Genomic DNA, 15,484 nt, shown 5'->3' with positions numbered 1-15,484 from the left:
GCCGAGCGCCAACATGTTCAGCCCCCTGAACAAGTTTCGGGGAGAAATTCTCCGCACCCCCCCGCCCCCCGCCCCCCAGGACGGGACTTACCTTTGCCGAATGTCCCTCCCGGCGGCGGGTCCGGCCGGAGGTTCGGCGGGTGTTCGTGCGGGGAGGGAGCGGCAGCCGGTCTTTCGACTGGCTGCCGCCGCCGCCATTGCAATAAAAGAAAAAAAAACAAAAACGCCCCCGTGATAGGCTACGTGACGATTAACGTAGCCTATCACGGCTAGATCTGCAAAGTCACCCGTGATAGGCTACGTGACGATTTACATAGCCTATCACGGCTGACTTTGCAGATCTAGCGGTGATAGGCTACGTTAATCGTCACGTAGCCTATCACAGGGGCGTTTTTTTTTAAAAAAAAAAAACTTTGGAGTTCGCGGCCAGGCGAGGCGGGAAGCCTCCTCCCCGGCCTGAATTTCAGCCGGGCGAAGCGGGAAGCCTCCCCCCCGGCCTGAATTTCGGCCAGGGCGAGGCGGGAAGCCTCCCCCCCCGGCCTGAACTTCGCGGGGGGAGCAGCGAAGCGCCTCCCTAACACCGCGAACAAGCTTCAACGACAGGTAAGTGACTTTCGTCCACCCCTAGTTGCTGCCTCCTGAACAATGTTACGGACCTCCATCCATAGATCCTCAGGCACTCTGTCTATCAGGTCTAATCCCTTAAATCTATTTGTCACCTCCACTGTATATTCATCAGGGATATGATTTAGGTCATACCTGAATAGTTTAGTGGTTTTCTCTGCGTTCTTTAATTTAAGCCGAAATTTTGCAATAAGAAGCTCATGATCTGAGCCACAGTCAGCTCCAGGTCTTGTTTTTACTGACTGTATAGAGCTTCTCCATCTTTGGCTACAAAGTACATAATCAATCTGATTTCGATATTGACCATCTGGTGATGTCCATGTGTAGAGTCGCCTCTTGTGCTGTTGGAAAAGAGTGTTTGCTATGATCAGCATGCAAAACTCTATTAGCCTTAGGGATGGCAGAGAATTCCGCGACGGATCTCGGTGAGGCCGAATGCCAGTGCATTCAGCCCCCTGAAATCCATCGCGGAATGGCATGCCACCCCCCCACCCACCACGGATCCCCCCCGGGATGAGACTTACCTGGGGCGGATGTTCCAGACGGCAGCGGCTCCGGCGGCGGCTTCGGCGGTGGCGGCTGGTCTTTCGACTGGCTGCCGCCGCCATCATTTGCAGTCTGGTCTTTTTCTTTTTTCCCCCCATAGATGTGATAAGCTATGTAAAGACTTATGTAGCCTATCACGTCTGGGTTTTTTTTTAAAAAAACCCCGCGTACGCAAATGGCGGCGGCTACGGCCACCGCCATTTGCGTTCCTTATTTTTTGCCGTCTTAGTCTACATCAATATTTACGTAGACTAAGACGAAGAAAAGAAAGGGGAACGCAAATAGTGCCCACTACGCTATTTGCGTTCCCCTTTCTTTTCTTCGTCTTAGTCTACGTCAATATTGACGTAGACTAAGACGGCGAAAAATAAGGAACGCAAATGGCGGCGGCCGTAGCCGCTGCCATTTGCGTATGTGTTTTTTTTTTTTTTTTACCCAAAGCCCTCTGCGGCTGGAGCACAGCCAGCCATCGAGGATTCCAGGGGGGAGGACTGGATCACCTCCCCCCCCCGTCGAGGATTCCGGGGGAAGGGATGGAACGCCTCCCCCCCCACCATGAACAGAATCTGCGAAAAGGTAAGTGACTTTTGTACATCCCTAATTAGCCTTTGTCCTGCTTCATTTTGTACACCAAGGCCATGCTTGCCTGTTATCCCGGTGATTTCTTGACTTCCTACTATAGCATTCCAATCCCCTATGATGAAGAGGACATCTTTTTTGGTGTTAGTTCTAGAAGGTGTTGTAGGTCTTCATAGAACAGATCAACCTCAGCTTCTTCAGCCTCAGTGGTTGGGGCATAGACTTGAATTAATGTGATGTCAAATGGTTTGCCTTGGATTCATACTGAGATCATTCTATTGTTTTTGAGATTGTACCCCAGTACTGCTTTCCCCACCCTTTTGTTGACTATTAGCATTTCTTCTAAGGGATTCTTGCCCACAGTAGTAGATATAATGGTCACCTGAATTAAATTCGCCCATGCTTGTCCATTTTAGTTCGCTGATTCCCAAGATGCTGATGTTCAATTTTGCCATCTCAGGTTTGACCACCTCCAGCTTACCTTGATTCATTGATCTTACATTCCAGGTTCCTAAACAATATTGTTCTTTACAGCATCAGATTTTCTTTTCACCACCAGACACATCCACAGCTGAGTGTCCTTTCGGCTTTGGCCCAGCCGCTTCACTCTTTTTGGTGCTACTTGGAAATTCCCTCTGCTCTTCTTCCCCAGTAGTATATTGGACACCTTCCGACCTGAGGGGCTTATCTTCCGGCGTCATATCTTTTAGCCTTGTGATATGTTTCATGGGGTTTTCTTGGCAAGAATACTGGAGTGGGTTGACATTTCCTCCTCCAGTGGACCACATTTTGTCAGAACTCTCCACCATGACCTGTCCGTCTTGGGTGGCCCTGCATGGCATAGCTTATGGCTTCAACGAGTTACGCAAGCCCCTTCGCCACAACAAGGCAGTGATCCATGAAGGGGGTAAAGGTCTTAGCTTAAGCTAAATGCAGCCATTTACGGCTGCATTTACCTCAAACTAAGACCTTTACGGCCGCAAAAGGCATCCTGGATGCCATTTGTGTCCGCAGTCAGTCAATACCCCTCAGCCAGCGATACGGCATGGCGGCCGTATCGCTGGCGCTTCGGAGTTGGCTGGTGGCTCTGCGGAATCACCATGGAGCAGAGCCAGCCGAAGAGGATTCTGGTGGGAGGAATGGACCGCCTCCCCGCCATGGGTGAATTCCCCACAGACCAGCAGGTTGGAGATCTGCCCATCCCTATCAACAGCTTGGTGGGTGCCTGGAGGACCCAAACTCTGAGGTGTCCATACATCCCTACTGAAGATAGGGTGGCCGCTTACGCATCACCCCAAAAGAAGAATGCATCACCAAAAAAGAGGACAAAAGAGGACATAGATGTACATAAAATTTGCATATGCTAATTTATAGTTATAGATGAACATTTAGAAATAATTACTATCATTTAAGCAGAACTATAGTACATCTCACCAAAGAGGGGAAGGCTGCGACCTTGATGTACAAGGTCTAACTCTTTACAGGCAACTTTAAGGCCCCTGATGATCTCCCTTCTTACAGTTCTTTATCTTTAAAACAAACTTGGACTGGACAGTCCTTCAAGTAGAGGATGCCGTCAAAGAGACTACTTGGCAGCCCTCAAACAGAGGACTGTATTCTGTAAAGTAGGACACATGGCCACCTTTGCTGTAGATCTTTCCACTGACTGTGGTGATCTGCTAGCCAGTCACTCCACAGTCTTGCTACCCAACACTTACTGGCTTTCCTGACTATCAACTCTTTTGATTTGCTGTCTCTCACCTCTGCCACTTTGGGCAACTTTCTATCTCAGCCTGGCTAGAACTCGACATTCAATAAAATGGAAGGATTTAGGCATACAGTTGGCTTTATCTGCCGTCGCGTCAACTGCCGTAAGAGGTCAAAGCATAGCAGGTCAATGGCAGGATCTGTGTCAAGGAAGATACTTATTGTTCTCATCCATTGGTGGCTGCCTTCGGGTTTTGGAGGGCCCCTTGGGCAAGCCATCTTCAATGTCCCCTCCCTCAGTGAGCCTCCCTTCCCAGCATCCTTGTCACCAGCTGCTATTGCTCCTAATCGTCTTTCACCTCATTGCTACTGCTTGCTTGCTTGACAGGCAGAAAGCCAGGGAGCAAGCAGGCCGTGGCATCTACTCCTCCTCCTTCTCACCACCTCTGTTGTATGGGCCAGAGCAAGAGGCAGGTGAGCACGCAGGCTGCAATCGTGAGGAGCAACTCCAGGGGGCTCTTGTCACTGGGCCTTGCTGGGCTGTGGGCCTTTGTCAGTGCCCAGATGTGCCTATCTATAACGCCAGTCCTCTGTGTGTGTGGGGGGGGAGGGGAGAGTTAGGACACGATCCTATGGGGATGCCTGTCAGCTTCTGAACTCAACAGCTAATGGGCATCCTACGCAGGGCAGGAGGAGCGCAGCGTCAATCTTCACCTCTACGCCCCTCTCGCCCTGCATCTCTGCTAGACAGGCGATTCCACCCATCTAGGTGGGGCTCTGTGGAGAGGGAAGGAGGCTGGAGCAACCAGAGGATTCTTCGTAAGGTGACCACCCGGGTCTCCTCCCCTCCCTGCCTACAGAACCACTCCCTTTGCCTCCTCTCCGAACTTGCGTTTGTGAGCTCAAAGAATCATAGGGTTGGAAGGGGCCTACAAGACAATCAAGTCCAACCTCCTACTCAGTGCAGGAAGCCTGATTCCCAGGCGGTCTCCCATCCAAGTACTAACCACGGCTGATCCTGCTTAGCTTCCGAGATCAGTATATCTCCCATACTGGGGAAGACTGTGGCAGTCGCCACAGTTCTTTCTGGTCCAGCTGCAACGGGGTCGGGGAGAGGAGCCTGGACTCCTGGGTCTGGGGTTGGAGCAGTCTCTGGCCTCTGATCTAGGAATCCAAACTATCCTTTGTCCCTGCTCCCCTGCTCCAGACTCTGTCTAGGGGCCATAGAATTGCCCCTCTCCCCATATATATAATTCTCATGAGGCAAATTAACATTAAAAAAGGTTGACATGCTGTATAGGTATTAAAGCTGGGTTTACCTGGCTGAGGTTTCAACTCCAGTGTTTCAGTCAGTTTCACTGTAGAGTCCTGCAAGACCCACCGATGCTGTGGAATTTAATATACCTTGTATAATATGCGTTGTTGAATGTTATTTGCACTCTGTAATTGCATTGCTTCTATCTTCCATGTGTATTTTAACAAGGCAGGGTGTCATTTCCTCACTGCAGTATGAATCCTAATTAACACTTTGGTTCATAATTCCTTTATTTATCTCTCAGTTCTATAGCAACACATGTTAGAGATGAAGCGATGTCATCAAATAGCAGTGCCAGTGCTTGATGGCTTTTAATATTGTGGTGCATCTCAGAGGCATAAATAAAACACAAGTGATATTACCTATTCTTAACTCGCTAGTAATTATTTCAATAAAGGAGAATTCATGCTGTCAAGTATCAATAAGGGCTCTTGATAGCAGCTCGTAACTCTGTTTTCTGGTAATCAAACAGCTTCATATTGGGCTTTGGAAGGAAGCCTTAGGAGCAGCAGCTGCAACAATAGCTCAGGATGTAAATTACAACATCTTTTGATGTGCAGCCATATAAAATTATGGATTTAAAAAAACCTTTCCCCCAAAAAGCAGCAGCGGCAGCAGTTCAAAGTCAATGGGAACTGACTTGAGTGAGAACTGGCAGTTAGAACTGGCAGTGTTCTCACAAACAACAGAGATATGTAGAGGTTATTCGGGAGAAACTAGCGACCTCAGCTCCTATGTTTTTCACCCACTTTGGATTCAAGATGCCGAAAAATACATCTTAGGAGTATAGCTTCCTCTGTGCCCGCAGAGAAGCGGCTAATACACAGGGTGAAAACCTTGCTTTTATTTCCACACATTTCTGCTTAGTTCGTAGTGAAGAGCATGATGGGACAACTCTCAAAGTGAATAATTCTCATTTAAAAGAACATATTCTTATTCTTTGTCCACTCATCAGCATATTCACTAATATTCCTGTTTATGCGCTTCTTGCTGTGGAACACTGCCCTGTAGTGTGTGGTGGTGGTGTTTTTTAATTAAAAAACAGGATATCTGACTTACTGCCTATTTCCATATGAACATGCTCACTGGGTGACATTAATAAAGAACTTCAAGAGGCCCCACTGTAGGTATCCCCTCCTTTTGAAGAGAGATGGAAGGACAGGGCCTTCTTAGTGGTGGCGGCCAGGCTGTGGAACAGATTCTGTCAATGTTTTCAGGCAGTGGCTGCAAATGTTTCCTCGGGAATCTGACAGCATTTAATCTAGATGGTTTTCTGCTTTAATATGCACTTCTGCTTTATTCTATTTTGTTTTAAATACTTCTGATAGCCTTGGTGATTTTTTTTTTAAATAGCATTGAAAGCTGCTTTGTGGAACAATCTTTGGTGGAAAAACAGGATATGAATCTTTTAAATAAATAACAGCATACCTGGACTCATTACTCACATTACCTCTGACCATCATGTGATTAAACAAGAAGGAAAATAAAAACACTCATCTATTTTATTTCTTATGTTTTTTTCCCACACTTCCTTCAGCGAGCTCATGGTCTTTCTCTGCCCTCATTTTATCCTCAGAACAACCCTGTGTTAGGTTGGGAGAGCATGTCTGGCCAAGGCCACCCATAAATATGGGTTCAAATCCCCACCTAGCTAAGTGGGGATTTGAACCCAGGTCCCTGATCCTAGTCCTGCAGTCTAAACACTACACCACTCTAGCACTTGGAAAAATGGCTCAGCCACACCCATGTCCATCTGACTGAAGCATCAAGCAATGACTTGTATATGTGAATGTGTCAAAACCTGAACACCACAGAAAGAGCTGTCACATCATCCAATGCCATCTGAAATGCAATGCTTCTCATCGGTTCAGCTGCCATCAAATTATGGGAACATCAAGTGAACTACCTGGATCTGGGAATGAGCCCATAGCATGATGCAATTACAAAAACTGCACAGCTTCTAATATTCTACATTTTAATGGACTTCTTTAACTGAACTGATGGCAATTGGAACATGGGTTCTGGCACTCCAGTCCTAAAGATCTGTATCAGTGAATCCCTCTGAAGTACGCAAGTTTCAAGATCTTCAAAACCTGCTTAAGAAAGTGCTTATCTAATCCTACCAAAAATGTTTTAACTTCCCTCTGAATCCCGACAGATGATTCCACTGAGCTGGACCCTGCTTGCTTTTAGAATTTTAGCTAATATTTCCTGGTAACAGGACAAGGATTTATGTCCAAGTAATCTCAAGGTTTCTGATGTGGCACTGACATTATGGTTACTATGGCCTATCCTAAACTTGTATTTCCTGATGCAAACAATCTTTGGATTCACTTAGGCCAGGGTAGGCAATCTGGTGGCCTCCAGATGTTTTAGATTACAACTCCCAGAATCCCAGATAACATTAGCCATGCTGTCTAGGGCTTATGGGAGTTGTAGTCCAAAAGTTCTGGAGGAAACCGGTAGAGATGTGAAGGCCTTGGAAGAAAACAGCAATAACATGGAGGAAAAACCCACCAGATTTTTAAAAAATGTGTGCTTGTGTGTGTGTGTGTCCCACTGAGGAATTTTTGGAAGAATGGGGGAGGGCATTTTTTCTCTGCATTTTTCTGGTATTTTCCCCAGTCCTCCACTCCCCCAAGCTTTTACATCGCTAAGCACCAGGTTGCTTACCCCTGACTTAGGCCATAAAGGAGATTGGCAAGCCAACGCCAAACTCCTTTTCCCCATCCCAACAATAATGTTACCTCTCCCATTTTAGTACCCAATCATTTAACGGATGCAAGGCACAACATTACGTTTTTAATGGAGTAGTTTATCATTTACACCCATGGGAAGAGTATTTTGTATAACCTAGCCTTCATTATTCACTGTTGCACTACTCAGTATGCAGCACCACAAAGAACAGATACGCTGCGATTCTTGCACTCTGGCTAATGTGCAACGATACTGTAGGTGACATTATAAGCTTTATCAAACTATCACTCTTTTTATAGGAATCAGCACTTCCCTGCTGATTGAATTTCCTCCTGATTGCATAAAACATTTAAGAAGCCCAATTAAAAGGGTCAACAGTGCAAGGCTACCAGGACCATATCCATCATGTTGTCACAGGCCTGGCCTACTCCGAATGGCAACGACGTTTATCCTGGTTCTAAAGGAGATGTGATTAATACTTTCTTATGAAGCACAATATCCATCTAAAAGAATAAACTGATTCATCTGTTCCACTCAAAACAGGTTCTAGGAAGCGAATGAGGGACAGCTAAAGAATAGAATATTTTCATATGTGAGACTGAAAAGGCCTCTCACTTGACTGTTCTTTTACCCTGTTCTTCAACTCAAGAGGAGTGCCCAGAGTGGTCATTTTGGCCACAGTCCTATAGATACTTACCTGGGAATTGGTCCCATTGAACTGAATAGGGGTTACTTTTGAGTAGATTTGTTTGCTTGGGTGTCAAAACTCAGGCCTGCCATCCAGATCTGGTCCACCTGGGGTCCCAATCCAGCTCTCCCGGGTTCCCCAGATGGCCATGCTCCCTTTCCCCTGACTGCCAATTGTTTGTTGGTTTCCTGGCTTCTGCAGTTTCTCCCCTATTCTAAAAGGCTGAAATGCCTCTCCTAAGGCTTAGCTAGAGGCGGTGAGAGCTGTAAACTACAATATGCTGAAATTTTTGGTCATTTGGCCCTTCCCCTTTGCATTTTGCTTCACCCCCTTTTGCCTTCAACTCCACCCAGCACCGGAAAGCAGCTGGAGAGCTTCTCGGTAATTGAACTGTGCCCTCAGGCTGAAAGAGGTTTGACACCCCTGATGCATAGGAGTGCAGGGTAAAACAACTACATAAAAAGAACAAACATTACATAACCATAAACCATCTAAAAGGCACAATACAGAAAGGGAGGGAAGGAAGAGGAACGCTCAGGCACCAATTCTTAAAGTTCTATAGTAGTTCTTCTAATGACCAGGCTGAATAGAAAGAGTTCAGATGTGAAATGGGAGCTGGTCTTTCAGCTGAGCCAACGGAACAGGCTCCATTTCTCCCTCTGGTACAGCTAGGTGGAATTCTTTGTGCCATGAGAATGGATAAGGCAAGATTAAGGTGACTGGATACAAAGGAGGCCAAAGAACGTGTGAAAAGCCAATGGGTACATGTACCTTCCAGCATTTTACAGCAGGAGAGAGAGGGACCCCTGTTCCCATGACACAGATCACTATTTCTTTCATCCCACACATCTCAGCACAACTTGTTGGACTATGAACAGGATGACCCAATCTCACAAGGTGACCTTGGGTCAATCACTATAACTCAGCCTAGCCTATCTTAGAGGGCTATTGGGAGGATAAACAAAAGAGGGAAGGACAGACATATATCCAAGCTCTTTGGAGGAAAGCTAGGATTAAAATTTATTTAAAACTTAAGAACTACATTATTAAACATTGCTGAAAGCTCTTCTCCACCTACTCAATTTTGCATTCAATTTAGTCTGCTATAGGCTGTCTTCTGAAACAACTGTTTAACAGACCATAAAGGTATTTCATATTGATATTGACTTGCCTTTGAATTTGTTGGTTTTTTGTTAATTAGGGATGTGTGTAGAATTTGATCCATTGGATTCCACACACCCCCCCCCCCGATTTTTCCAATCCGCATCACCTGGGAATGAAGACTGGATGCATTTTGTGTTTGGAATTTCGAGACTTCCAATGTGTTCTGCAGAACAGAAAGTATACATCTGCTGAAATGCACACATTTCAAAAGTGTGCAAAGAAAAACATGTACATTTCAAAAATGTGCACAAACATATTTTAGTCAATGGGTGGATGTATACAAAATATGTGTACAATTTGAAAAAGGGTACACAAAAATGCACATTAAAATACGTTAAAAAGATCATAATTTATTTCCATTTTTAAAAATCCACACGGAACCAGCACGCAATGGGCAGAGGTGGAAAATGGAGGAAGTCCACAGACTTGGTAGAATTGCCCTTCACTGGGTGGAAAGTGTGGAAAATTAAGGATTGTAATTTTCTTTAAAATTTATGGAATTTCTTAATTTTAAGAAATTATAGAACCAATAATTTCACAACAGGCTGGTTGTACTTATTTTAGGATAACTCCAAATTGAATACATTCAGCATCAATTATTACATGGATAGGGAAGTGAAACGGAGATGGAAGGGAAGCAATGTGTTTTGTTATCCATGTGTGCACATTGGTATACATTTGCCCTTGAGTCAAGCTGCATCTGTCCCTCTACTCAGTGATTTAAGTTCCAGAGATCCAGCATTGGGGGTTCAAAACCTAAGAGCACCACTGTGCGTCTGTGTACACTAAGCCTTAAATGAGATATACAAAACATCTCTCCTAAAAAAGTAGTAGGTAAAAGCACCCATTGGTGCCTATGTTTATGTAGAAGAGAAAATTCTGCAAGGTGCTGCTTTGCTCACTGTGTTCATTGGGGCTTGCTCCCAAGTAAGTATGCACTGGACTGTGCTGTACAAGGCCTTAATAATCCTGATAGTGATTACATGGTGAGTGCAGAATGATTGGCATACATACAAATGTAGCTTGAGCTTGCAAGAGGTGGGGAGGGAGGGAAAGGTTGCAATACGGTGAGAATGGGACTAACTGGATCCTATGTAGGAGAGAGAAGCAGCAGTCCCTACAACAGCTGTGGGCAGCTTGTGGCCCTCCAAATGTTTTGGCCTACAACTCCCATCAGCCCTAGCCAGCATAGTTAATGGTGAGGAATAATGGGGATTGTGGCCCTCCAGATGTTTTGGTCTACTGGTTGCCCCACAAACAGTCCAAGCAAAAATAAAGTGACATTTGATTCTTGGAGGAGGAACTACCACTTTGGCCTGTTCACTCCTCTTTCACTAGGCAGCAAAGGATTAGGCTCATTGGCTCCAATCCCCACCAGCATGCCATTTAGGAGAGTGCAGGTGAGCGAATGAGAGGATGCCTTGGCTGCTCATTCCATGAACAACCCTCTACCCTGCACCACCCAGGCAGGAATGCAAGCAAGCAGCCACTACATGACTGCAATTCTAAACAAACAATATAGGGCGAAGAACTAAGAGCGCCTTTTCATCTGAAATGTGTTACTTCCAAACTTGGTTAATGCACTATAGTGGAAGACTTTTAAAAAATCAAATGCACATTTTAGTCAATGTCAGGGTTGTTTATGTTAAATTTACAGTTCCAGTAAATGCAAAACTTTCAAAAATTACCCCAGGATTATTGTGTTAAATCAATCAGTACTGGGGTATGGCTACAATCCTATGCACATTCAAACTAGTCCTGCTGAACTTAGTGGGACTTACTTCTGAGTAACCATGGTTCAGGTTGTCTTGTAAATGGCTCCTTTTTGACATAAACATTGACCAGCATGACTGGTCAAGTATATATTCTGCAGGTAATTCCCCTTTAGCATGCTAGCAGGGTTACTGATATCCTACAACCCTCTTCTCGAAGAAGCTGGTACATACTCCCAGAATTTGAGCTGGCAGTTAATGCAGAATATATGCATCTACAAATGACCAATGGAGAAAATCCAGCGAATTATAAATTTATTTTGCATGAGCCTTGGAAAGATTTGTTAACTGGAGGCAATACATATAAGGCCGATAATTCAACCAATAGCCACCAGCTCTTACAGACAAGACCCATTTTGGTTGGTTTGTTCTTGTTATTCTGAAGGATTTACAACCTTGTAAGGAGTGCTGTCAATCAAAGTCTGGCATAGAGCTTTTTGCTCAAACCATCTCATGCTTTATTAGGCTATTGATCACAGATGTGCCGCTGATCACTCCCTCCTTGTATGATTAAAGGCCTCCGTGAGATGCGCTGGCAACTAAGCGGGTGGCAGAGATGCCTCTCCAGCCAGGAAAGGTATCTAGGCCAAGGGAGAGGTCTCAGTTTCGCAGTACCAGGCGCCTGTACTTCTTCGCCTGCTCTCAGCGGCGCTGCAAGCAGGGGAGGTTCAGAACCTCGGCTGCTTGCTTGCTCGCTCCGGTCAGCGAGGACGGGCCCGCAATGGCCAGAGTAGGCGCAAGCTGCCATTACACATGCGGGGTAAGGCTCGCGGAGAAGCCTCCGGATGTCAATTTGTGATGCCAGCTTGGCGCGCCGCCTTCGCGGGGGGAGGGAAAGAGGGCGCGCGAGTCCCCCGGGCTTCATCCGGAAAGCCAGCGCTCCTCCCCGCACTGGGCCAGCGGCAGCTCTCAGGCCACGTCAGGCGCCGCCTCCTCGTCCGGGCCTCCTTCGCCGACTCGGGCCCTCTTGCCCCCACGCCGCACCTCCGGCTCTTCTGGGGGCGGGGCCGCCGCCTCGGCCTCGGCCTCGGCTTCCGGGTCCGGGAGCGGCGGCGGCTGCGGAAGCTTCAGCGCCTGGCGGAAGAGGTTCCGGTTCTCCCGGCGCAGGCGCCGGTTCTCCAGCTTCAGCCGCGCGTTCTCGTCCCGCAGGCGCCGGCTCTGCCGCTCGCGCTCCTCCCCGAGCCGGAGCGCTTCGGCGTGGCTGGCGGCCAGGTCGGCGTATCTCTCCGCCAGCTGCTGAGGCGAGCCGCCCGGCCGGCCTCGCCAACCGCCGCAGACGCAGCACTCCCCTTCCGCGCCGCGGCCCCTCCGCGCAGAGCGGCAGCAAGGGCTGCTGCTGCTGCTGCTGCTGCCGCCGCCGCTACCTGCACGAGCGCCGCAGAAGCAGCAGCCCCTCCACTGTCGGCTCGCGCCGCGCATGCGCCTCATCCGTGGGCTCGACACCTCTCTGCGCCTCGAGAGGAAAAGGGGGACGCGGATCCGTCCGGCCGAATTGTAACGCAGGGGGGCGGAGTTTGGGAGTGCTCTTCTGCAACGGAGGGAGGGGCGGAGACTCCCAGAACAGCTGGCTCTTCCACCACCCAGACGCCGCCTTTTGCTTGTGTGGTGGTGGCGGCGGCGCGCTTGTGTCGAGTTACGCGCGCCGGATTTTCCCCATCGGTCCTGTGTGGACGTAGCCTTGTTGTCGAGCTCTAGCGTTATGTTTCTGCTTCCACGCCTTGGGGGTTGTAGGCGGACATTGACCCGCCTAGTACGTCAAAAGAATTAGTTTAGGCCAGCCTCCCCCAACCCGGTGCCCTCCACAGGGTTTGGACTACATTTCCCATAATTCCCTAGCCGCCGCAGGGGGGTTGTGGGAAATGGCGGGGGGATTATCGGGGTTGCGGCCCCACCCATGTGGGCAGATTAGAGAAGGCTGCACCTGCTATTTACCCGGGAGGAAGCCCCGTTGAACTCAGTGGGAGTGCTTCTGCGTCTATCTAGGATTGTGCTTTTGACTAATGAGGTTGGTCAATGGTTTTGTCAAAAGGAGCCAGGACCTTGAGCTGGTAGCCACTCACAGCCTGAGCCAGTGCATTGTTACTCAGAAGTAAGCCCCACTGAATTCAGTGGGACCTAGCAGAGCGTGCATAGGATTGTAGTTATACTCAGTACTGATTGATTAACACAGTAGCCGTGGGGTAATTGAACCACTGTTTTGTCTGTTGTCATACATTTTGCATATGATAGATTTGTAGATTGAACAAAAAACCTACACTGGCTAGAATGTGCTCCATTTTTTTTTAAAAAATTATCTTCCACTATGCTTCCTTGGGGGCCGCGGTGGCTTAGTGGTTAAGACGCTGAACTGCAGACTGGAAGGTCGGCAGGTCAGCAGTTCGAGACCCGAGTGCTGCGTGACGGAGTGAGCTCCCGTCTTCAGTCCCAGCTTCTGCCAACCTAGCAGTTCGAAAGCAAGAAATTGCAAGTAGATAAATAGATACCGCCTCGGCGGGAAAGGTAACAGCGTTCCGTGCACCTCGGTGTTCAGTCACGCCGGCCACATGACCACGGAAGCGTCTTCGGACAGCGCTGGCTCTTCGGCTTAGAAATGGGGATGAGCACCGCACCCTAGAGTCGGACACGACTGGTTGGGGACACCTTTACCTTTTATGCTTCCTTAACAATGCTTGGAAGTAACACATTTCAGATTAACGGTGCAATCCTATGCATGTTTACTTGGAAATCAGTCTCACTTTGTTCAACCTAGCCTAGGAATTGTTGCTAGGATTGCATTCTGACTTAAGCATTTGAACACTTAACAGTTCTGTAGGACACATATTTACAATTTTGGAGGTGAGTTCCACTGATTCAGTGCCCCTGCGCCCCACCCCAGAATGTGTTTAAAATTGCTGTAATTTTGTGTGATCCTAAGCATGTCTTCTCAGACAGTAAATCCTACTGTGTTGAATGGGGAAGAGAAGTATATATAGGATCCTATGTGCATTTATCAGGGAGTGAATTCCACTGCACTCAATGGGCATGCTTCAGGCCAGGCTGTAAGCTACTATAAAGCAAGGCTGAGAAACCTGTGGCTCAACACATGTTGGACTACAACTCCCTGATCATTGGTCATGCTGTCTGGGGCGGATGGTAGTTGCAGTTTGATAACATCTGGAGGGCTGCAGGTTTATTATGTTTTATTAATATTTACATACCTTGTAATATATAGTAAAATCTAAGTGGTTTACATATAAAAATATTAAAAACCACTGTTAAATAATACAGTATAGTAACAAACAGTTGCAACTTATAACGACAAATATAAATAAATAATAAAAAGGTGGTGTGATGATCAGTTAGAAGCCAGGGAAAGTTTGCATAAACAAACAAGTTCCCATATCAGAGGCAGTTACTGGGGATCATGGGCAGGAGGGTGCTGTTGCGCTCATGTCCTGCTTGTGGTTTCCTGGTCGACAGCTGGTTGGCCACTGTGTGAACAGAATGCTGGACTAGATGGGCCCTTGGTCTCATCCAGAGTGGCTCTTATGTTTACTGAAGGTTTTAAACTCGCCACATTTTCTGCTTGATGAACCGCAGTGGGGAGGGTGTAGCTCGGTGGTAGAGCACCTGCTTTGCATGCAGAAGGTCCTAGATTCAGTCTCTGTAATCTACAAGTAGGGCAGGCAAACCTCTTGCCTGAAACCCTGGAGAGCTGCTGCCAGTCAGTATCAACGATACTGGGCTAGATCTGACTTAGTATAAAGCAGCTTCCTATGTAGCAGGCATAGTTGGTAATGGGTTCTCTGAGCCTCCTGGGCCTCCAGTGACAAAGATGGATGCAGGAGTACCCCCAAACTATGGATTTATTCCTTCAGAGGGAGTGCAACCCTGTCCAGAACAGGTAGACGACCCAATTCCTGGACCTGGGAACCACTCACCCATAGGGTCTCTATCTTATCAGGTCTCTGTCTTATTCAGTTTCAGTTTATTAGCCCTCATCCAGCCCATAACTGCATCTAGGCATCAGTTGAGAATGTGCACAGCCTTTCCTGACTCAGATGTTACAGACAAATCGATTACACCTTGCCCAAAATCTCCTAATGACTGCTCCCAACGGCTTCATATAGGTTCCCCACCCCTGTGTTAAAGATTTGGAGAGTAGCAGTCTGAGGAATAGTTCTCTGAAAAAGCTCCAAAACCTCAAGCCGGAGAAAACACGATAGAACAGTTACACAGGCCTCAACAAGGCTGCTTTGAAGTGAGTCATTTCCAGACGGCTTCCTGAGAGTGTGAGAACAGGTTTTACCATCCTCCCATAACCAAAAATAGCTTATGACTGTTTTAATTAAGCTAAAATCCGTATTAGGGCAATAGCTTTATTAGGCCAATTCAAGGTCACAAAAGAGTGCA

At 47.3% G+C, this 15,484-nt stretch overlaps 1 protein-coding gene across 1 annotated transcript; it reads right to left on the bottom strand.

Moving 5' to 3' along the window:
* Positions 1–6,039: 6,039 nt before the first annotated feature.
* Positions 6,040–14,385, bottom strand: TUSC1 (tumor suppressor candidate 1). Its single transcript, XM_084834612.1, has one exon. It carries the CDS (start codon positions 12,518–12,520, stop codon positions 12,002–12,004), a length of 519 nt encoding a protein of 172 aa, XP_084690738.1. The 5' UTR covers positions 12,521–14,385; the 3' UTR covers positions 6,040–12,001.
* Positions 14,386–15,484: the final 1,099 nt, after the last annotated feature.

This window comes from Heloderma suspectum, chromosome 2 (genome assembly GCF_057233095.1).
Source record: "Heloderma suspectum isolate Gila_16-S chromosome 2, 16-S_ref, whole genome shotgun sequence".
NCBI lineage: Eukaryota > Metazoa > Chordata > Lepidosauria > Squamata > Helodermatidae > Heloderma > Heloderma suspectum.
This window is presented reverse-complemented; position numbering and strand designations above follow the sequence as displayed.

Bases quoted from the DNA above. Each gene is read 5' to 3' on its own strand.
- TUSC1 (XM_084834612.1), bottom strand. From the start codon at position 12,520: ATGAGGCGCATGCGCGGCGCGAGCCGACAGTGGAGGGGCTGCTGCTTC.